Source organism: Tauraco erythrolophus, chromosome Z, assembly GCF_009769465.1.
Source record: "Tauraco erythrolophus isolate bTauEry1 chromosome Z, bTauEry1.pri, whole genome shotgun sequence".
Classification (NCBI taxonomy): domain Eukaryota; kingdom Metazoa; phylum Chordata; class Aves; order Musophagiformes; family Musophagidae; genus Tauraco; species Tauraco erythrolophus.
Window position 1 is genome coordinate 41528802 of NC_141496.1, and position 23828 is coordinate 41552629.

At 41.1% G+C, this 23828-nt stretch overlaps 1 protein-coding gene across 3 annotated transcripts in view; it reads right to left on the minus strand.

The window, feature by feature from the left end:
* RASGRF2 (Ras protein specific guanine nucleotide releasing factor 2) overlaps positions 1–10512 on the minus strand; it is a 148864-nt gene extending 138352 nt beyond the window's left edge. For all 3 annotated transcript variants that reach the window (XM_086629176.1, XM_086629175.1, XM_086629174.1), the window contains exon 1: positions 10228–10512. In XM_086629176.1, the coding sequence (XP_086485302.1) occupies positions 10228–10512 (285 nt within the window). The remainder of the gene's footprint in view (positions 1–10227) is intronic.
* Between the last annotated feature and the right edge of the window lie 13316 nt (positions 10513–23828).

Sequence of the window (23828 nt, forward strand, 5' to 3'; positions counted from 1 at the left end):
CTTCTTATGACGTCACTCAGATGCTTCCTTAGAATTAACCCATTTATTTTCAAAACAGCCAGTGGGGTAAGGAGGAATTACTGCGAACACGGTCAACATAAAAAATAGCATTTTCTGAGGCAACTCAATTTGGATGTCTGATCTGAAAAGCCATCAGCCTTCGGTATTTAAATGGCACTTTTATTTGTTATAACCCCTAGTTCCACAGAGATCAATTCTACCTTTGCAAGCCTAGCTCTTGTGCCAAGCTGGGTCCTCAAAACAAGGAATGATTAATTACCATGAAACACCTTGTGGATGTGGTTCGTGAAATTTTTCACAGAGAACCTGGGCAAAAGACAGAATCCAGTAACCACAGGTGATGTTCTGATTTTACCACAAAATCATCTTTTTCTTCCTGCAGCCTCATGCCTCAACCACAAAAGCTCAGAGAAGGAGGGGGGAAAACCAGAAAAGCCTTATAGAAAATGATCCCCTTCAGGATATTAATTGCAATTCTTGAGTACTTTACAAGAAAGGAGTCTCACAATAGAAAGAGATCTCCTGAAACTGCAGAGCACATCACAACTCACAACAGTGACTGCTGGGCTGCTCAAGAAGCCTCAGTTCTGTCCTCCTCTGACTGCTGGGCAGTCGACCCTGCATCCCTACAGCTCATTCTTATACTCTGTGCACACAACTCCTTGGACTTCACAGCAAAGCAAAAGAGACAGAAAACACGCACAAACAAGCACTAACACTTGTAGGAAGCAGTTGCAGGACCAGGGACTCTGCTCCAGCCTTTGGACCTTAGAGCGAGCTGGCACCGTGAAAGCCATAGCTGACTAGTATCCTGCTGTGGGATAGCCACTAGACAGAGAAGGCATGCACCACTCCAGCCCACATCACACTTCACATCTGCTGTCACTAAAATACTGAGATTCTTGGACTCTGTAAATCCAGAAGATTATACAATCTGGAAGCATCAATTCATCTGGATCTTCTCCCCATCACTGCTCCCCAGCTCACCTTCTATTCCCTTCACTCATCACACACTTCCTTGGGCAGGAAAGCTACAAACAAAAGACATCACAATCACAAAACCAAGAAATATATCCGGCAAATTACACATATAAGGCTGAGTACCATCCCAGGAGCCCTTATTTGCCTGATGTTCCTTGTCAAGCCCTAGGAACAGGTAAGAACACTTACGCTATCAAATGCAATAGCAGTATTATAAATAACCTTGGTGCCATTTAGTACTGTTCTTCCCTTCATCTGTACACACAAATATCTGCATGACTAGAGGTGATATTGCACAGATATCAATATTGGATCTCTCCATTCTTCTGTTAGTTTCTATTCCATTTTTGTCTCAAGAGAGCTTTGCAGGTGGCCCCATAATTTTAAATTCTCCTCAACATATTTATTAGGAAGGAGCATTTTTAATATTTCTCTAAAATTGTTCTGTGTCAAATGGAATAGAATATGACTAATGCAAAAGAAGGTTGCAATTTTCTTGTCATGCCTCAGCATGCATGAATGCATGGGGTTAAAAATAAATTCCTGATTTCATTCTGGAGGACATTGGAGAGTCTGTCAAATTCGTTGAACACGATCTCCACAATTCCCAAGAAAAATGTTAAATCTTTGGCATTCACTGAAACAGGAGAAACAACTTATGTAAAGGAGAGGAAGTGAGCAGACAGCAGAAAGAAAAAGAACCAGCGGTCACCTGCAATCATCCTAAACTTCCAACATGTGAGGATCCAGCATATACCTAAAACGTCAAACAGAAAACAGCAATAATGTACTATGTGGAAGGTGTCCCTGCCCATGGCAGGGGGGGTTGGAACTAGATGATCTTGAAGGTCCTTTCCAACCCAAACCATTCTATGATTTTATGTTTTAGGATCCAGCATGGGAAATTTCAAAACCTTGTCTACAGCCACAAACACCCTAATCTTATGGTTGACCAAGTGAAAAAACAATAGATGTTCCCTGTGACAGCAGCAGAACACATTATCTGAGGTGCCTGTAATGCAGGGATCTCAGTTCACATGACAGTCAATCGAGATTTAGTCAATCACTACAGTCGGTGGAGTCTGTTCAGTTTAACAAATGCAAACACCTGATTTAGGATGGGGTGACTACTTCTCTAGACTGCATTGACTGTACTGGCTAGGACTTCACTGTCTGCAACAGGATTCAACTCATACGGGGCACCTGAAGTTGCATGAGCAGCATCCCACCCTACATTCCACTACTGCAAGTATACAGATGCTTACAGAGAGTTTACAATTTGTTCGAAGAATAATAAATAGAGGCACAAGAGTTTTTAGAAAAAGCAATATCATGAGCTTGCTGAGTTCAAAAGATTGCAAAGGACACACTGTAGTGCAATGGAAATCTTGCAGTAATTTAGGAACCTGAACCACAGCGGGTCAAAACTATAGAACTATTAAGCAGCCAATTTCTGTTACTCAGACATTACATTGCAGTCAAAAACACAAAAGGTAAAAAACAGACAAAAGTCACCATTCCACAGTGTCATGAGAAGAAAGTGGAGAAGATAATCCCAGATTCTTCTCAATAGATAACAGCATTTAACTCTTAAAACACAATCCGTTTTTTCAAAAGAAGTTGTGGAACTGATTAGACCTGCCACAACAAAATGCTTCCACTGTAAAACAGCAGAAGTAAAATCACTTATGATAATATAGTTCAGTTCAGAATGGGCAGTTTGCAAACACTTCCTAATAAAACTCAGTTAGTTCTGAGCTCATGGAAAATACAACAGAGATACTGAAATGGCTGGATTGAATTGGGGAAGCCTCTGCTTCTATATATACTGATTCTGTACCTCAAACAAAAAATCTTATGGGATTGGTAAATCAAAAAAAGATTGGAAGCTAGATTCTAAGCATATGTTCCTAGACATCTAGTGCAGAGGCACAGTGTTAAAAAAAACCTATCCCTCAATCAGTCTTCAGCATCAGTAATGGCTGGTAGACAGAAAACACTGAAAAGAGATACTATGTGGAATCTCATTTTCCTTCAACTACATGAACAGGTGATGACATCGTCTTTCTGAATTGCTGTGGCTGATAACGATCGAGCAACAAACATCAACATTGTTTTCAATCCAGACAAAATCTACCCGCTCCCTCCGCCACCAGGAGATCTATGAAAGAGCACCAAAAGTTGTCCAGTCCATTGCCACTTCAGGAAGCACAAATTAAGAACGCTTCAAAAATTCGCACTGAAAAAACAGTTTGTGTTGCCTCACTCTGCAGCAGCCATGGTATCAAACTTGCTTTGAAGCAGTGGATCTAGAGAAGTGTGCTACTGCTAGCAGCAAAAATCTGTTGCTAAGACTGGCCAAAAGCGGTGGTTTGGTATTTTCAGACCCCGCTATCTTCACTGGGTGCATGAGGTCTGTGTTAATAATGTACTCCACTGAAGAGGTTCTTTTTGGTGTCAATTTGCTCCACTATACGTGGAAGTCACACAGCAGGACACGACAGCAGAATCTCCCACTTGCACTGTGGTCAGCAGGTCCTGCAGCAATCAACTCTCTACACATGCATTACGCGCTACCAACCGGGTTGGACATCGCTGTTGCTCAAGACAAAGTATGGACATACACCTGCTTGGAACGGTAATAGGCTGCACCAAAACATGCCCTGTCCCTTCCCTTTTGCACAAACTGCTCAGCAACGCAGATATATTGCAAGTGGCAAAACAAACTGGTAATTATAATATATGTGGTTAAATTGAGCAATTGCAACAGCTCTTACTGTACATGCAGACTCTTAGGGTGGAAAATCCTCAGCAAGTGGGTCAAAAAAATGCTGCTTTATTATTAACGATGATATTGTAGTACATAATATATTAGTATATAAAGACTGTTATAATGTTGCCATATTACCACAGAAATAGAAGTAGCTCTGCCTGGATCTTCTATTCAAGTATATGGTGAGAAATTAATGTGCGTAGCAAAGAGAAAAGAGGGTACGTGCCTTATCAGTTTGCTTAGACAATGATGAAGAAGAAAAAAAGTAAATCTATTTTAAAAGTTAAATAAAGGCAAATAAAGATAAATGGAGTGTAATTATTCAGTAGATTAGAAACTGACTTTCTATTTTTATGCTCGGATTTTTTTTTGTTTTACAAATTTCCTCTTACATTTGAAGAACTAAACAGATCAAGCCAAATCAATGCAACTCTGCCAACAAAGGAGACAAAATGAAAAAAGTAGTAGCACTGACTATAAGACTGCTGGAAGAGTGAAATTCATGATAAACTATTATGATACTTTATTTTAAATGTAATTTGAGTGTGAGCTATGCTGCTGTACGTAGGTTCTCGTCACTTTGCACAGCCTTCGTCTTAAGGTCGAGAAGGTGGACCACATTATTCTTACATGGTAAGCGTTTGTGTGACATTTTTGACCTTTACACTTTGGGATGCATTTCGAATTTAGTTCTAACCTGCTTCCAGTCTTTCGCTCATTGACATTTCACCTGTTAGCTAAAAGGATTTCCCAGCAACTCCACAAATAAGCCTTTGCCAAATGTCATTTGCCTTGAGATCTAATTATTTTTCCTATAACTTAATTAGGGTGTATGCATTTCTGTTAAAGCACACTGTAATTCTTCAGTGTCTTACAATACCTCACAAAGAAATGTTACAGACTTCACCCTCTGGTTTCTCTTCAGTAATACTTTGTCTCACCAAAATCTGTTCTTATTACCATCAGTCCCAATGTTCTTTTAATTGCTCTTTAGTCCAAGATATTCAGATGATATCTTTTGTTGCTTTTAACCCTCAAGTGTGGACAGACATTCAAGAACAAAAAACACTGTATCAGACTCCCGTTCCTGACCAAAGCCGCTTGACACGGGTTAAGACAGCCAAAGGTTTAATATTAAACTATTCAGTGGCATCAATATTCTCCAAGTTATGTCTGTGTGGATTTCACTAACCTTTCAAGAGGAAGTCATGTTAAAAATAAAGTAATTCTACCTGTAACTCACTTCTCAGCTGCTTTTCTTCTCACTTTTGCTTAGTTACAAACCAGCCTATTCGTAACACTACAGCAGAAACATACATTTTCAAGAGTTAGACTGAAATGCTTAAATTTTGGCAAAATAGTAACAAATATGGCCACAAGATCTGCTCTTCTTCTCTTTATCCCCAAAATGTGCTCATTACAAAGCAAACAGGTAAACACGAAACATTTATTGAACAGCAAAGTTTAGTCCCTAGAGAGATCACAAGGTTATACTTTTCTATTTACCACCTGTAAGGCCAGAAAGCATGCGGTAAATTCACTTTCCAATTCTCCACTAAGAGCCAAAGGCAACTGCTTCAATGCAGCTCACCCTAAGCGCCACGTCAGTGAGACATTTTTCAGTTACTCCTTAAATGCACATCAAAACGGTTTGAACCAATGTATTTGCTGAATGTGCCCACAAACTATATTGTCTTATGACAGTGACCAAACAACAGTGGGGGAACAGGCATTACCTGGGAAAGTAAACCACAGCTAGTCACCCCAAAGTTGTCTTCATGCAAGAAGAGTTTAGAGACTCTTTCATGAGCAGGTCTTACAAAAACACTAATCTCAATAGCACTAATGTCTTAAAACATTCCCACCAGCCATCTTTTTAAATTAACTCCGTCTGTTGAACGTAGTCCATCCGAAAAGAAAAGGCTGGAGGAAGAAAAAAAAATCCAACTTTTTTTTTTTTTTTTTTTTTAAACCCCAATTTTTCCTTCTCAGCTACTGAGAACTCATCTATTATTTTTTAAATGCTGCAGGGAATTTCTAAAACATGGGCATCTCTGGTGGTCCTTTGCACTGAAACATCCCAGGGAGTTACTTGCCCACGTGCAAGCAGTAAGGTTTACGAACGATACTACTCCTGAAGGTGGCAAGTTATCTTGCCAAAAAGAGAACACCACTCCTCAGCCATCTACTACATATAACTGACATAGGATGCTGAACAACACGGGTGGTTTTTGCCCAACAGAAGTGAAGAGATTAACTTTTAATTCATTATATCTTTGGAAAAAAATGACCTTTAAGCACTGTTGCTAGGTTTTATATACACTAAATTAGCAGAGAGGTTCGGCAAAAGCTGTTGGTGGCATATGCCTGCCTTGTCACTTCAAGGAATGTACGTGAAACAGAGATGCTTCGAACACCGCAAAATCAGCATGTCCTTTATAAAATAAATACAGAGCTACAGTAAGCAGAAAAAAAAATCAAATAATTGGATTCTGTTAATCTGTGGGGACATGGACTTAATACTGCATTTAATTTTGCTAAGTGGGAGGAAGATTATTGCAGGCAAGATACAAAGAATAGTCTCTGCTCAAATCGTGTAAAATTTACAAGCTTAAACACACTAAGACAGTTATTAATAACTATATCAGAACATTTCCATGTATTCAATCCACAGTTATGAAAGAAACTAAATATACAGGCCTCCTCCCAATGCAGACAATAATAATAATAATATTTACATTCCTCTATTCACTCACTTCCAATAGTCTTTGAAACAAAATACCTGTGAACTTGCTGAATAACAAGCATCAGTCTCCTATGAAACACTGCAGAAATTGTAATTTTTAGGCATTTTATTTTACTTTTGAAAGAGACTAGCCACTCACTAAGACAAAGCCGTTCCCTTACCAGAGTTTCTGAAACAGAAGCTGAAATTAATTCTCATCAAGTCTGTCACTGTCACAATAGAGGACTTGTTGGGAGCTGCGCTTGTTTACAGCTACGGTTCCTACAGGAAGAAGCAGTTTAACTAATATCAGAATTTGAGCTTTTCATATGTAGTATTTTCATGTCCTAATTTGCTGGTTTGAAACTTGGCTTCTTCCACATTGTTGTTCTCTCAATAAATCTGTGTTTTTTTCTAAAATGTGGTGAAATCAGAGCGGATAGCAACACCTTTTTGGCATTTGCGAGAACTCGTCTAAAATCTGAGGGAGATCAAAACACTTTCTTTAAAAATAGAAGAGTCCCCCTACAAATCATTTAATATCTGCAACATACTCGATTTGATCCCATATTCCCAGAATATCACCTGATTCATGCATTATGCAGTTTGTTAATCCTAAGAAACATACTATACTTTTAAAAGATTGTGCTTTGAAGAAAAATGTCCTTCTGAAGGAAAAAAAATATACTAATATCTTAATGGAAAAGACAAAAAAAAAAAGCGCATTCTAGCATTGCAAATTTTTTTTCAAGCTCTTAATACTTTAATATTACAGCAAATCTTATGAAGGCATTTGGCATCTTCCACAAAACAGTGTTATGGCTCCTGTAATACTTTAATGTCCCCTCGTGATGGACTGCTGGAAGGGCATAAAAGCACCAGGAGTGGTTAAATGTGAAATCATTCAGCTGCTGGGCTTGTTGGGAGATAGATACCCAAACACATCTGTTGACTGAAATACAATCTCCTGTACAGGGAAGGACAGCTCCGACACTCTCCCTACTGAACTCTCGACAACTTCTCAGCTGGCATGTGACTTCACAAGCAATCCTTAAACAACTCGAACTAAAATTAAACGGATCTGCAAACTGAGGAAAACAAAATCTATTTGTTCTGCATGCATTTTCCATAATCTTCAGTTACATAACTTGAAGAAAATGCATTGCTTTTTCAAATATCCATTCAAAGGATGCTGATGAAGCTCTCTTGTGTGATTAATTCTTCCTCCTCTCCCTCATTTGCGCAATTCTATAGCACATATCACTCTAATGTTTAAATTATCTAGGTAAATAAAACTCAAATTAAAAGAGATTTTTTTTTTCTTCTCTCTCTTTTGGAGAAGAGAGATTTGATTTTTCAAAACTTGGCATAGAGTTCTCTCTTTTTTTTTTTCATTCCATTAATATATTTGTGTTGTTAAACCAAAGCAAATTAAATCTAGTTAGCACTTTTATGCTGCCAGTAGTTAACATGTACAACACTGAGTTTTCATTATCATCTGATTAAAATAACTTTGTCTTCTTCTGTTAATAAACTGCAAGTTCAGTTTATTATTTTACACCTGTAAGAATATGCACACATTTTCTGAATAAAAAGGACTGTTTCATTTTCAAATATTTCTTTTTTACTGTGACTGATCAGTTTTAGTCGCTGAGGGAGTTTCCTGTACACCTCGGCAAAGTTCTGTCTCTACAAGAATATACAAACAAAAGTGCACTTCAAGTAGTAAACATCTGTAAAAGCTACTAACACTCAAAGCCTTTATTCTGCATTAAGCAAAACGTGAACAGGAGAAAGGTATTTTCTGATGGTCTGCCTTGAAAATTCAAACTAGGATCCCATAAAAAAAAATTGAAGTGTTCTTCTGCCTCTTTAATAGCAGTCTGATACTGTTAAAAATGTGAACACAGTTGATGTTTAAAGCAAAGCAAAATTCAGCTTCAGCCCCTGTAATTATTTTGTCTCTGCACCACTAAACGTAATTACAAACAACTCAGACGTTCATCACTATAAAAGCACAACTTAAGACTCCCGGAGAACAGACAGGGAGAGCCATTGTTTTCACACAGTTCTCTTAGTCAAGCCGTAGTTTAACAACACTATCGATAAACAAGTGTACTAAGCCAGTGTAAAGCAGGCAGGGAAATATTCATGTTTAATTTCATCTAGGGAATCCTCCGGTCTTTCTTTTATCAATGCTTCTAAAAACACGTCTCAAAGCCACAAGCAAGAATGTGACGGACGAACATGACATAACTACAGCCATCCCAACTTCCTCAAGTTCGCTTGCTTAACTATGGACCATCTCAAAGGCTGCTTAAGCACGCAAGTATTTGTTTTAAACAGGCAAAAAAGCACAAACATAAGGCAAGGTTCTGAGCTCTCCTCGCAAAGTTATCAAACCAGCGCAGCACGCAGATGTGCCAGTTTTCAGAAGCTGACTTCGGTCTGTGTCCCCTTCTCGCTATCAGAAGGAAATGCCCACAGCCAGGTCGAAAACACCCTCCTTACAGTTACCCAAACTTCTTCAAACCAGTCTGACACCTGTTCGGTTTCTACTACTCAAGGAGAAAGGCACTATGGCACGCCAGATGCGGACTCAAACAAATTTCAACCAGGCAGCAAATAAGATCAAGAATTTACATGAGGCAATAGGAGGCATGTGGTTAGGCTACCCGATCTCCATCTATGCTGAACAACTACAGTGTCCTTTTCTTCACAGTTATGTAATACACAGATAGTATTTAACCACTCACTGGTTTGACACAGGCATGTCAAACTCATCAGCTTTCTGGGGAGGAATCTGGTAGTTCATATGTTACGAACCCTCACCCCTCACGGGAATGAATCCCATGAAAGCCTTCAGCATTCTTTGCCCGAGGAAAGCCACGCAAGATCTGGCTCGAGCATTGCACCACCATTTCCATCGCAAGCACGATCGGCTTCACAACACCTGCCTGGCAAAGAACCTGCCGACTTCTGCTGAATGGCGCAGGCTGTAAATCAGGGCACACGCTCATCCTTGCGTCCAGGCCACCAGCCTATCTCTCAGAGGGGTTCCCAAGGGAGAACTGGGAGCCTGTCACCCCTTACAGCATCGCTGAGAGAGGCAGGAGCCCCATGGGATGGGCTCAGTGACTCCTTTGAGTCCCCCTGCACTGTTTTCGATACTTTGGCCCCTCGCACCCTCTGTTTCATGAGTTTGGTCAGAAACGTGTAGGTGCATCACAGAAGCGTTGGTATCAAGATGACTAAACACCTAGTTTGTGAGATATCACTCTCTGGGCACCCTACCGAAATAAGGCGTGCAGACACTGGGGGTGAAAAAGAGTCAGGGAGGAAGGGTCGGTCACTAGACGGGACGGGAAAGCCACCGGCCTTGCCACTTTTTGAGCAGCTGCTGCTCTTTGGAGCGCTGCAGGAGCGGCACGGACCTCCCCGCCGCGGCCCGGGGACAGTCGCCGTCATCCTCCGGGAGGGACGGGAGGGGAGGCGGCCCGATCGCCCCGACGGCCGGGGCTCCGGCAGCGCCTCGCTCTCCCCTCGCACCGCGGGAGCGCTGCGCCGCGGCCCTCCCTGCCTGCCCCCCTCCCCCGCTCCTGCCTCCCTCCCCCTCTCCCTCCTTCCCTCCCTCCCTCCCGCCCCGCAGCCGAGCCCGGGGCGGGCGCTCCCGCCGCTGCCCGAGGGGAGCGGGACGCCCGTCGGTCCGCCCGCGGCGCGGAGGTACCTGCTTGTCCAGCGCAGCATCCTTGGCGCTGCCGGCGGCGCAGCCCTTGGGAGCCGGCACCCTCTCGCAGTTGCAACCCTCCAGCATGTACATGCCGGCGGGCCGGGCGCTCTGCTCGCCCTCGAAGTAGAAGAGCACGTTTTGGTAGAGGGCGAACCACTTCTCGTGCCAGCGGTTGGTCTCCGCCGTCTTCTTGCTCAGGTAGCCCCGCTTGGTGCCTTCCTTGCGGGCCAGCAGCGCCAGGTACAGGGCGTGCCCCTCGTTGTACCGCACGCTCTTCTGCATGGTGGCCGGCAGCCGGCGGCCGCCCGCCCGCCCGGCGCACGGCAGCCTCCGCGGGCGCTCAGCGCGCCGGCACCGGCTGCGCCGCGCCGCGGCAGCGCTTCATGGGCGCCGGCACGCACCGACGGGCGGCCGCCCGCCCCCCGCCCCGAGCTCCGCCCGCCCGCCCCCCCGGGGGCGGCTGCCGCTAAACCCGCCGCGGCATCCCCCGCCTCGTCCTCCGTCCGTCCGTCCGTCCGTCCGTCCGTCGTCGTCGTCCCCCCTCCCCCCGCCCCGTCCTGCCTCGCCCCCCTGCGCCGCCTTCCCGACGCCCCGCGGGAGGAGAGCGGGCGGCAGCGGCGAGCTGCCCCCCGGGCAACTCCGGCGTGACGTGGCGGGATCAGCCGTAATCCGCTTTGGAGAGAGATTTAAAGAGCAAAGTCGCCGCCGCAGCGCCCCGGTCCCTCCCTCCGCCCGGCGGCGGGGCCGCCTCCCACCCGACGGGGGCGGGGGACGGGGCGGGGGGGCACCGCACGGCCTCAGGGATCGGGGGCGGGTGGGATAGGGCACCTGCGGGCAGCCGGGCGCTTGGGCGGGACGGGGCGGGGCGGGGCGGGAAGCGCTGGGTGGTTTGGGGCGCGCGGGTGGTTTCCCGGTAGTTTCCGCCTTTTCGATTCTTTGAGTGAAAATCTTGGAAAGCGGCTGGGCTGGGCGAGCGCGGCTGCGAGAGTCGGTAACTTCGTTTTCGAGCTGCGTGGCACTTCAAAGCAAAAGCAAAGAGTGAAACCCAAGCGAAATACCAGAAACACGTTACTTTAACCTGATATTCACATTGATTAAAGGCGGGGAGGGGGCAGGAGGTCTCACCCCGGGAAACCACCTCCCCGCACCTTCCCGGGTATCCTACTTGCGAACGAACAACCCGGCAAGGGCTGCAGAAAGCCTGCCCGGTGTCGGGGCTCGCTTGCTGCACCCACGAACGATTTATGGATCCCAACTGGTGCTGCCGCCGCTGAAGGCTGCCGTGGCTGCACCGCACAGCATCGCGGCGAGGACAGGCTCCAGCTCCCGGGGATGCAGGAGGATGAGCGTGCGGGGACAGCTCAGGGAAGAGGGTGGCTCGTCGCCCCCCGGAAACCAGATCTGCATGAGCTTTGCTTGGAGAGGAGTTGGTCGGGTTTATTTTTACGCCGAGTTTAGTAAGGCTGGCAGCAGGCACCGGTTTTGTTTCTGCAATCAGGGCAGTGGAATGAGGTACGAGCAGATGTTGATTATAAAAAATAAGCTCTGGCAAAGGAGCTGGTATCAAGAATTATCTTACATAAAACATAAGCAATGGAAATTTCTACCGAGCAGAGGACGCTGCACCTTTAAATTACCAAATTATTTAAACTTCTTTTTAAGGTTCTTTCACAAAAAGGCATTTCAAACTCATTTAAAAACGTATTTTGCATATGTAGCTTTCTGTCTTTTTTGCTTTACCGAGTCTGGTGGGTAAGAAAGAAAATTGATTCTCGTACTGACTGTCCAAACAAAAATGTGAAAATCACGATACTCAGCATGCTGTATTAACACACAGAACGAGTTAGAAAATACTCTCTGTATGATCTCTGCCAACGATTATGATTTTGAGTGTTATTTACAGGAACTGGGGACCCATGCGGAGTTTTAAGGCTCTCGTTCTGTGAACAGAGAACTTTGTAGTAGAAAAAAAAAAAAACAAACAGATGTAGAAATCCTGCTGGAACTGACTAGTTTCCCTTGTGTCTTCACATCGTGCAATTTGAGCTTAACACATAATGTCCAGGGAAGTCCAGGTTTTGGACAGGGATTGAAGATCATTTGGACGATTTGCGTGTGTGAAATAACTCATATTCACGCACCTCAATGACTAGGTTCTTACTTGCGTCATACAATGCATCCTTAATTCAGTTTCACTCAGCTAGTGCTATCCAAGTCAGTATTAATTCAGTGTGTGAAATTTCACGGGATACCGTATCTCTCTTTGTAAGTTAATGGTAAGGCAGTAAAACCAAGGGAAAGAAGCAGACTGCAACTCAAAATTGAGTTTTCAGATGCTTGACACTGAGTGAATAGTTAGTGCTTTCCAAACCAAACACGTCATATATCATGACTAAATGCTATAGTAAGGACCCATCTTTGCCAAGATAAGATTGCAAGTTTTTGTCCCAATTCATGTAGTTTGTACATTAACAAAGCTTTTGCATAAATCCGAAACAATTATGCACTGTCTATTCAACCACAACACCTGAGACATACAGTAAAAATAATTGACAGGAGTCAAATTTAAGCTGCAAAACAAAGAAAGAGAAGGTTTCATTTTACTACATCATTTTCCCCTAGACACACAGGCATTTTTTTTAAGCTGTAAATGTTGAATATGTCATTGCACAGCAATCCGTAGGAATTACAAGGCATCTAATATTCCTGTTCACTACAGTGAATGCTGGTTGTGTAACCATCAGTTTATAATGAATTCCTGTGCTTTATTGTTCAAAGCACGATTTAGTTCTCTTGATATTTTCTTTATTACTTGATCATTCTTATAAAAGCACAATCTAGTTTTTATTACTTCAAATATCTGCTACATATCTATGTATCTGTATGCTATCTAATACATCTATTACTTACATCTACGTAAGTAAACAGGATTTAAAAAAACAAAAAAACAAAAAACTCTGTTACCAACAATAAAGAAGCAGTTGTTTGTGGTGCTTAAAAAAGAAATTCTAGGCCAAATTCATATGTATGAACGCAATCAAGCTATATGTGCAAACAGATGTAAAGGAATCTGTTGATGTAATTTATTCCATAGGGCTCTGAAGAAAAGAACATACAGATAAGCAAGCTATTTTACTTTGTTGTATATCTTCCTTAACTAACACTTCCTTTTTGTGTATTTTCATTCCAGAGGATTCGTTTATAAAACCACGTTACCAAGTGTTGTATCATTATAAGCCCCAAGGAGCTTTCTGTAAAACTATGGTGGAAAGTTGTGGTCACGTATCAGCTGAGATAATTCAACACATTTAGCCTACATTTACCTTGACATTTCCATTGGGAACTAATTCATTGCATGTTGTTCAAAGCTGTCATAAATAGTGAAATACATAGTGTCATGTGACAGTGCAATTGTTGATTCTGATACCCAGAAGTGATCACAAGAGCTTGCGGGCAAGTCAGTGAGTTGTCACTCTTCTGAGTGACAGGTGACAGGAAAATCTATTTCTGAAAGTATATGAATTGTAGGACTCTATTCTGGAAAACACCTTGGAAAAAATATTATTAATGTAATGGTAATAAAAATTGATTAAAGCAATGGAAAAGTATTGTTATATTATCATTTTTATGTCTGGGTTTGTATGTATTTGCTCTACGTTGTTACACGTTTGGAATGCTTATTTGTTACTGAATTGAGATAGTAAATCATTACTTACCTTTTCGTGTCAAGGTAATGTATCAAATACTAAATAATTCTGTAAAGCTGTTGAACAGCTGCTACAATATCTTATGGGAAAGAAATTAAGTTTCACTAAGAATATACTTATATGTCTCCTCTTACACATTGTCTGAAAAGTAGAACTGAAGGAGTATCTTCTTTGTAATTTTACTTACACAGTTTTGCTGACATAGTGGTTTGCTCTTTAAGGCACAGGGCACAATTTGGCTATTTGAAAGGTATTTATAATATTCAGATAAGATCTAGTCATCTGATAAAGCAGGAAAAATTTCAAACACATTATATTGTACGTTGCTGGTATTGTGAGTCCTGAATATCTTGAAAATAACAGGATATTCTCATGTGTATGGAAATGTTATTTACCTTTTATCATTCTCCTATTAAATGACTACAAACAATTTCGTGCTGGCTTAATCTGGCTTTTAATGTCGTTTGAGAAGATTTACTTTTCCTATTTTACCTAGGCTCTTTTGCGGGGAATTGTCTTGGCTAACCAATTCTAAATCATTGTGTATACCAGGACATGGTCATTCTTCTTTGTGGTTACTTATATTTTTAGCAATTGGAAGCAAATATTGGGGTCAGCCTTTCTGTGGCAGAGACATGACTACTCATACCCATCAGTCCTATGAGAAAGGTGGTGGAACAAGCGTTCATGAGATTCCCTCCTTCAGGAATTCCAGGCCAATCCCTCCCAGGTCTTCCACAAAATGGCAGTGAGGATAATTTCACAGCGACTCTACGCAAAGTGTGAGTAGCACCTCTGATGCCACTTGCACATCTTTCCAAGGAAGTGCTTTTGCACTCATTTTAAGGAAAAAAAAAGTGGCAGTTTTGTGTGTAGCAGAGACTTTTCATGACAACATACACAAGTGCTGTCTCGCTATTTTGCAACTTTGCACACGTTGGTTCACATGATTTGAAAGCTCTGAGGAAAAGATTTTTTCTGCTGTACTGAAGGGTAAGAACTGCGGATCATTTACCTTTTACTCAAATATTATTGTCATGGTTTAATGCCGTAGCCTTTTTGTGCTAAATGCTGCATAAACACAAGAAAAGGATCCATACTTAATCTTAAGCATAAGATTAGATTGTTAGAATCAGTTAAAAGGAGAACTACAAGGACTAGTAAATGCACTTGCCTGTTGTGATAGGCAGCATCCTCAGTACATAATGAGCATATTTGTTGCTGAGATTTTGGGAAAAAGTAGCAAAAGAAGGTTTTAGAGGAACTTCTGAAAGACAGAGTTTGCTGTGCCTGTAGAGGTCGTTGGCAAGTTCTTACTTGTGGTCAGGGACAGCATGGAAAAATAGGAAGGATGGTTGAAAAAGTGAAAACCAAAAATGCATGGCAGAAGATGTCTCACAGTTAGGCTGGAGAAAATCAAAAGCGGGGGCGGGGGGGAAAAAGAGAAAGGCTGGAATCGAGGGACTCAATTAAATTGAAGAAATCGCATTATTTAGGCAGGAGGCAAAAGCAAGTGAGTTGTCGAAGAATTCAGCCCAGTTGGCAGACTGATGATAATGAGAGTACGGTAGGTAAAGAGCAGAGGAAGCCAGTGTGAGTAAGTGAAGGGTAAGAACGGCTGGGGGATTGGAGAAGACAGTGTGAGGATCCCAACAGCGAGGAAGAGAGGAAGGAGTTACTGGGAGGTGGTGATGAAGAGAGTCCTGAAGAAGACGAAGTTGGGAGCAACAAAGCTTCAGAGCCGTGGTTGATGGGTAAGGCTGGAAAACCATTTGGTTGGTAAAGAGGTGGAAATCACCCACAGAGATCCTGGGGATAAAAGTGGGACTCTGAAACAGGAAGAAAAAAGACTGATACACCAGGGGTTGTGTGGCAGATTGGGGAGGCTGGTGGGCAATAAGAGAAGAGTCAGGTAGGACTGTTTCAATACAGCACATGAAGTGAAGGGATTAGATCAAGAGTAACGCTGAAAAAGAAAGTGGCATTTCAAATGTGGAAATGCTGATAGTCCAAATCAGCGCTAAAATCACACAGGGAAGAAAAGACTGGCAGCTTTTCTCCTTAAGCCTATTTTCAGCTGGTTCCTTTGTTCTGGAGACAGCAAAGGTTCGCTAACTGGGATTAAAGTGGAAGAGCCAGTATTCAGCTTCTTGACCAAAGGTTTAAAGATATGCAGACATACGCAGTTAATTAAAAGTTCCAGAAGTACTTCATACAATACAAACACAACAGACATAAAGTAAGCTTCAGCTTTATGATGCAAAGCATGGTGGAAATAATATTTTAAAACTTTTTTCACGCAGCTAAAATTGTCATATTGAGGCATGTACTACTTAACGGGAATATGACTGTCAGAGCTGAGCCCCGACTTTTAAAGTTAGTAGCGATTACTCCCTTTCTCCCTGCTCTGAGAGCTGTGTAAAGAGAATTTCACAGACCCTCTGATTAGTGTGGTACCCCTAAGAAAAGCATTGTCCTGCAGCTCACAAATAGCCAAAGCATGAAACTGTCTCGACATTCTTGAAAGATAGCTTGAATTAGTAGTTTAAATGTTCCAAAGACATTGGCGTGTCATAACACAGATTTCATAATGTTCTCCAAATGTGAGTCAAGAGAGACAGCCTGATGACTGAGCTCTTGCAAGCAAAGGGTTCAGCAGACACTAGGCTACGATTACCCTAAGTTTCAGAAAGCCCTTGGTAACTAGGAAAATGGCTTTAGAATTAAAAAGACGTAGTAGGATAAAATTTCCCTTTTTTTTTCTTATTTAATGTGAACTGAGTATAAATGCAAATCACTTTTTGCCTATTCTGTCAAGACACTCTCACATATTGGCATAAAAATAGGAAAAATGTGTAAAATATTAAGGCATTCTCGTTTCTTGGGAAAATGTAAGACCCACAGATTGGAAGAAAGATACAGAGAGCGCAGCGGGTGCCATCTGGAATAAGTAAGTAACCCTGGGAAGAATTTGTGATGTTTACAAGGCTCAATACTGATAGAGAGAATTCTATCCATCTGGCACAGAGCCTGCAAATAATCTTCCACAAGGGTGCATAATTCAATAGAAACAGGTTTGATAAACTAGGAGTAACATTCCCCATGGTCACCTTGAAAGAGACATTTAATGTATTATGCAGCTGAGCAGCTTTCAGAAGTACAGCACCTTACTTTGTAGGTAGGCAGACCCATATACCATAAAAATCAGTTTTATGGGAAATGGAATCCACTGTTCTCCTAATGGAAATCAAACATTGCAGAGTACACACATCATCTCAAGATCATGTGAAATGTCTAAGACAATGCCTTTTTATGAGAACATTGCATTTATATTTGATACAGATGCAATATATTGAAAATCATTTTAATGAATCCATTCAGATGCAGCTGCAACTGTACAAATGCCTGGAGAAAATGTGTGTAACAGCAGGAAAAATAAAATCTTAAAAGGCTGTAGGCAGAGCAGCCCTGACAACAGTGATCTAAGCCAATGTTATCACCCCACACATGCAGGCAAAAAGATACCAAACAACAGTCTTGCTTAACAAGATGAAAGAAATCAAGCTTAACATCAGTCACTGTTTGTTTTAGAGATTTCTGGACAGGTGGGAAGTGGATAGCAGGTACCTGTTCGCAATCCAGCTACAATTCTATTCAACATCATACAAAAACTTTGTAACTTCATCTTTTCTAGTAGAATGCTTTCCAAGGTAAAAGTATATTAATTGCACTTCATATTAATGCATATATTTTTTAAATAGAACACAGAAATAAAATTTATTGTACTTGTCACAAAGCCACTACTCTTCTATGCTAAAGTGAATAAAGGCTTGAATCCCTATAAAAATACACTTGGTCTTTTTTAATGCAGAAGTAAGTCATGACCGATTTAATGAGTAGGTTCCTCTTCAATGTATAACAAGAAAGTAAATGAAAAATAATTTTAGCATTTAAAAAAATAAAATTTGTGTTCACCCATTTGTGTTACTGTTATGTTTGTTTGTCTTCTTGGGTCAGTTGTATTGCTTTGAGTATTAACACAACATTTTTGCTAAATTCTAGTGGTGCCAAGGGGAGCTGAAAGGTATATTTTTTCCAATTTGATGTCCTATTTTCTTGTAGCAATAATAAAGTTAGATTTATAAAACTGAAAAATTTTTAGTGAGATTATTTCTTGTTTGAGTAGCATGCTTTTTTAACCAAAGAAAGAAGTAGTATGAAAATACTTCTGTTGATTCATACTGTTTCTATTTTTTGCTGTGGTATATAATGGCTTTGGGGAACTAATTTTGAATTTCTGACATATACGTAGATGAGATATAGCTATCACATAATAGTTTTGTCAGATATTAAGAAAGTCTTATTATATAATGCCTTAGAGTCTTCTTCAGGAAAAGTAAGAAAGATCTGGAATTAACACACCCTATAGGTATAGGTATATGAGCCTATAGGTTAAGTAAGACTGGGTGGAAAACATTTTCTCAATTTCAAGATTTTTTTTTAAATTATTGATCATCAATGGTGCTCAGTGCAGAAATCTCCAAAAAGGTTGTTCTCCAAAACTCTGGGGAAGAAATGGATTAGGGAAATTATATTGTTCAACCATTTAAGCAGCCTGGAAAATTCAGGTATTTTTGGTTTGTTTTTGCAAAAGTCAATGGGTCTTACATATTTGAAAATTCTTCCAAAAAGTCTGAGGTCAAACATGTGTCAAATACTATCTTTTCCACAAAATGTTTCCTGCTAGTCGAACAGGTTATTTTTTATGAACCACACCTTCAGAAAAATTAACCACCAGTTCCAGCATGAAGATCTCAAGACACTTTGGTTGTCCCCTGAGATGAAAGTCAATGACTTCAGAGATGTCATAGAATAACATTTCCTTGTGCCTCAGTTTCAATCCAGTGGGAATAAATACATGAACTTATCTGTACAGCACTTTGAGGTAAGTCAGTGAGAAATCCCTGGAAGAGCTTCAGAGGACAGGTTGTGCCCTTCAGCCAGGCTGTGGAAGGAAAATACGTCCCATGTACTTCTCCATGGCATCTGCAGTGTTCTGACTTCTACAAAAGTTTTGACTTGTATTGCAAGGAAACAGCTTCTGAGATTTTTGACAGAAAGCTCTCTGTTACATATGTGTATTACAGAAACTTTCTTAATATGGATTGCAATTATCTTCATTAATTGTTTGTGCATATATTTCTCTTTTAAATGTTACTACCTTTGATTTTGAGGAGCATTCTAGGATATTATAGTTACCAATTACTGATGTAATTACTATGTATGATTAAGCTTGTTCATCCTGTAAAACTGAATATTTTTCTTCCAGCGGGTATGTCTTTATGTTTCTGTGTTATTCATCTGTAATGCAGGTTGACAAGCAGTGTAATCAAGAGAAAGGAAAATGAGAGGTCTAGAGTACAGGACGCTTTCTTGGCAGTATGTATATATTGAAACTGTTTTGATAAGACTTTTGCCACATGTTTCTCAGCAGCATCAAAAGAAAGCGGCCGACTTGGCTGCACAGTTTGAGGTCTGTGCAGGCATGGAGAATAACTCCAAGTCATTCCTCTCAGTCACTCTGATAGCCAGGTACTGAAAGTTTTCCAGTCTCTTTTTTCAGAAGAGGTTTTGAAATGCTCAAAGTGAGGGAAGTGAATGGCTCATGGAACTAGTAATGGGGTACGGAGATTTATGCCCTTAGGTCACTGGTTCATATTCAGTAAAAGACAGCAATTAGGACATGCCTTGCTCTAAGTTATAAAATTTCCACTAGAGTAAATGATTGCTCATTTATCTCTGAATTGTTATCCGGTATCTGGTCAGTAGATAATGTAAATAAGTCAATGCAGCCTGGCTGGTTTTACCAAGTTTGGTAATCCATACAGCTATGGGAAGGGGGAAGAGAAATAAGGTGAGAGAGGTCAGTGTGCCCCACACATCTGTTGAGTCACATTCCCTCCTGTTTACAGCCATCTTCTTCTGGTGTGAAGTTCACAAAAAAAAAAAAAAAAAAGGCTTAGGCTGGTGCGTTTAGCATCTCTTTGTCCCTATTCCAGCCCATCTATGGTACTAGTGACAGCACCTAAACAATCAGAAGACAGCATTTTTAAAAGCAAAACGTGCTAAGTGTTCGCCTGCTGATTTTTGCTCCTTACTCTGTAGGTAGGAATGAAATGGATCCTACATTATTAATCCTACCTACATGCTTGCAGGAGCTTCAGGCAACCATCACAGCTGGACTAATTCTATCATGTTGCAATTGCCTGTTCATCTATGGCTGCAAGAATACTTTACAACTGTGTTAAATGATTGACTCACATTTGGATATGTCACATATATATACAGACAGTTATATATAAAGACAGGGGGGGTTATTGTTCTGTGCAATCTTTTTTCATCAAAATTCCCTTCTTCCATAACAGTTAAAATATATTAATTGCTAAAATTAGAACCATCAAATATGACTAAAATTGATACATATATTGTGTATATATCTCTCAATATATTATAGTAGATAATATATAGTATGTAATATACTATATATATGTTGATATATATATTATATAATTGAAATGAAAAAGGATATCTAATATAGATGAAATGTATATAATTTATACAAAAAATATTGTTCTGATTTCATTTCTTTTCACATCATTTTTATGCTGTGCTTTCTTCAATTATTGCTCTAGCTTGAATTGAGCTGTGAGCTGTACATTGCCAGACTTACTGGGATGTACTGTATAAATTATATAAGTCTATTAACATATGTGCATCAGAATAGCTGTTAAAATTAGAAGTACTAGCATAACTGGAGAACAGACAAGAAAAGGAGTTAGGTAAAGGAGTTTGCTAGGCAAGGATGAAACAAAACTATGAAGTTATGTCATGCTGGTTTGTTTTGGACTTCTTAGTAATATTGACTGCTGTCACCCTCTCCGCTATTTCCTTCCCAGACACAGCAAAATACTTCACAAAGAAAATATTCAGGAAAGATAATGAAGTCTTAAAGTGCTCATTTATTCTGCTACCTCTAAACCACCCTTTTCTGAGCTAATCTTCTTAATTAATCAAACAAAAATACAGCTATGCACAGATTTCCTGCAGTGCTCGTCTACCCAGAAAAACTGAGCAGAAATATGAATCTGTTTGCATTAGAAACAAGAGTTTATTCCCCAACCACATTTTTCATTATAATCAATTATATTGAAAGTTTTGGCTAAGCGCAGTTTGTGGTAAAGACAATCATATACTCAAAATAAAAACAATTTTTTTTTTAAATCAAATTCAGTAGAGAGGTAGTGTCATAATGCAGCAAAGCATGTCACATATGGATAGAAGAGTTACAACTGCTTCCCGCCTCCCCTAAATGAATCAATCGGTATATAGTAGCATTTAGGCGCATGTCCACAAAACGCGTACAAACTCGATAACACTTTAGCCTCTTATCTTGAGAGATTTTTTTTTTTAAAAAAGAGGAGATCATAAAGACTTAAAGGGCCTGGAAAACAAAATCCTTTTTTTTTTTTTTTTTTTTTGATATAGCCTATTTATAGGGTTGCACAGAAAAGCCAGACCGTAATCATCCTTGGAGTGAAAGGCAGTGCTGTTTCTTCGTCCGTGTCTGAGGAGGCAACGCAGCGGCAAAGGCACTCCCTGCAAGAGGTAGCTCTGCCACCCATCTTGTACAAACCCAGCATCTTCAGCAGCATCCTCTTAGATTCTGCGTGTTACAAACTTGCACGAGTTTCTGCAAGCGTGACCCTGTCATGGCTTATACTACTTGGCCATAAATACTCCATACACGCAGCCCCAAACAGACCTGTCCACTGACCTCACGAAAGGGGCTAGATGATGCCATATCCACTGTGGACCGTGTTTGCTGAGCCCATTCAATGTAGACTCGCTATTGCCGTAGTGCTCGTGGGCTGAGCGTGCATTAATCATGTGGCGCTGTCTGTGACTAACAGGATGCTAGTCCTGACTGAAAACATTTGGTTTTCGGTGCTCTCCTTGTCCTCCTCTCTTTCTTATCTTTCATAAAAGCGTAAAATTCATTAGCAAAAATACAGCATATGGCTCTCTCCTCAACCTCTCTGCTTTAAGTTCATGAAGGGGGGTGAAGCTTGTGCTGAAAAGACCCAGATAACTGATAGTTCTGAAGACAGTTTTATCATTTAGGTGATGTTGTTAGAGAGATAAAATATACACATCATAAAATTATGTCCTACAAGCGTGAACACCCTCTGGTCTTTTTGTCCTTAAGCAGTTCCAAAATTTTTTTCCTGTTGTGACCAGAAAAAAAAAATTACTTATACTCCCGAGCCTTTGAGAAAGAGTTTTTCAGGAAACCAGTCTTCCCCAGCTACAGAAATCATGGGCTTGTTAAGAATAGTTGCAAAAAACACAGAGATAGTAGTACATGACGTAGGAATATATTATTAATTCATGTGTGCCACATATACACACTAACTAGGATACCATTAAATCATAGATCTTGGAAGGACTTAAAAAGCTAATCCCTTCCCTAGACAGATTCAGCAAAGTTAGCATCATCCCTAGCTGATGTTTATCTCCCACCTTCAGAGGCCTCCAAGACTTTGGACTTTTCCCAGATGCTCCACGCCATCTATCCAAGCTAACCTTACCTTTTGGAGTTTTCCGTTAATGTATAACTTGAATCTTCTTTTCTGCAATGTTAAGCCTCTGTCCCTCCATCTCCCCAGGGGAGCTAGTCATCAGGCATCTCTCCAGGGGAGATGGAGAAGCAGCTGGTCCTTGTTTGCAGCTGCCTTTTACCTTTCAGAAGGCTGTTGCCATGTCTTCCTTTCTCCATGCTAAACCACGGCACAGTCTTTCCTTGGCCCTGTTTCCAGATAACTCATCGTTACCAGGTCTCTTTCTGGATCTCAGTCCGGTAGGTCCATGTCTCTCTTGATATGGTGCCCACAGCTGGACAAGGTGCCCACTCCAAGTCCTCACTGGCTCTGAGGAGAGCAGGATGGTGATGTCAGCTGTCTTGCTGGTCCTGCTTACAGAGCTTCATCTAACGTCTGCCTTTTTCACAACAGCATGGTACTATTGACTCATATCCAGTTTATGCCTGATGACTAGCTCCGGATCTTTTTTCTGCAAACTGCCACCTAAACCAGATTATAGGATAAACTGTTACTGTAACGTTAGAAGAAAAAAACACTTCCAAACTCCTTAGTTTTGGGGACGTGCAATTCACATCCTCAAAATTCAAACAAACATTGGGCCATTGCAAGGGAGGGAACAGCAGAGAGGAGAGTAAGACCAGTTTTCTTGGCAGCACAGATACTTTTCTGGCAAAATGTGCTTGTGGAACTGGAGCCTGAGGCCACCCGGGTTTGCAGATCACTTAAGATGCAATATCTCATTCATTATAACTTGATATAATACTGCACTGTTTTTTCAAAGAGTGGGTCTACCCTTGGTTTAGCTCATTTCCTTCCTCCTACCCAGCTGCACATTTTTACTCATTGCTTCATTTAGGCAATAGCAGTCCCATGGTTGTGTAGTAAGTTGGTCCAGTTTGTGCTCATCTGCCTGAAAATTAAACAAGCAATAGAACTATTTGTAGTTCTTGCCTTGCTGTCACTCAGTTGCTAGCACTGATGCAAGAAAGAGGTAGTCCGGGGCTTGGGGTGGGACAAAGACACCACCTTCTATCGGCAGTAATGTGTCTTAAAGCAGTTTAAGCCAACTGCAAAACTGCACCTTTTCCAAAGTGGGAGCAGCAGGTTTCTGGAGGGGACACAATTGCAGTTAATGACATGAAACTCTTATCTGCATCAATTGCAACAAACCCTCACTGCCAAATTAAAATTTTAAAAATATTGGAAGGCTCAGCACGTGCAGGACTGAGTG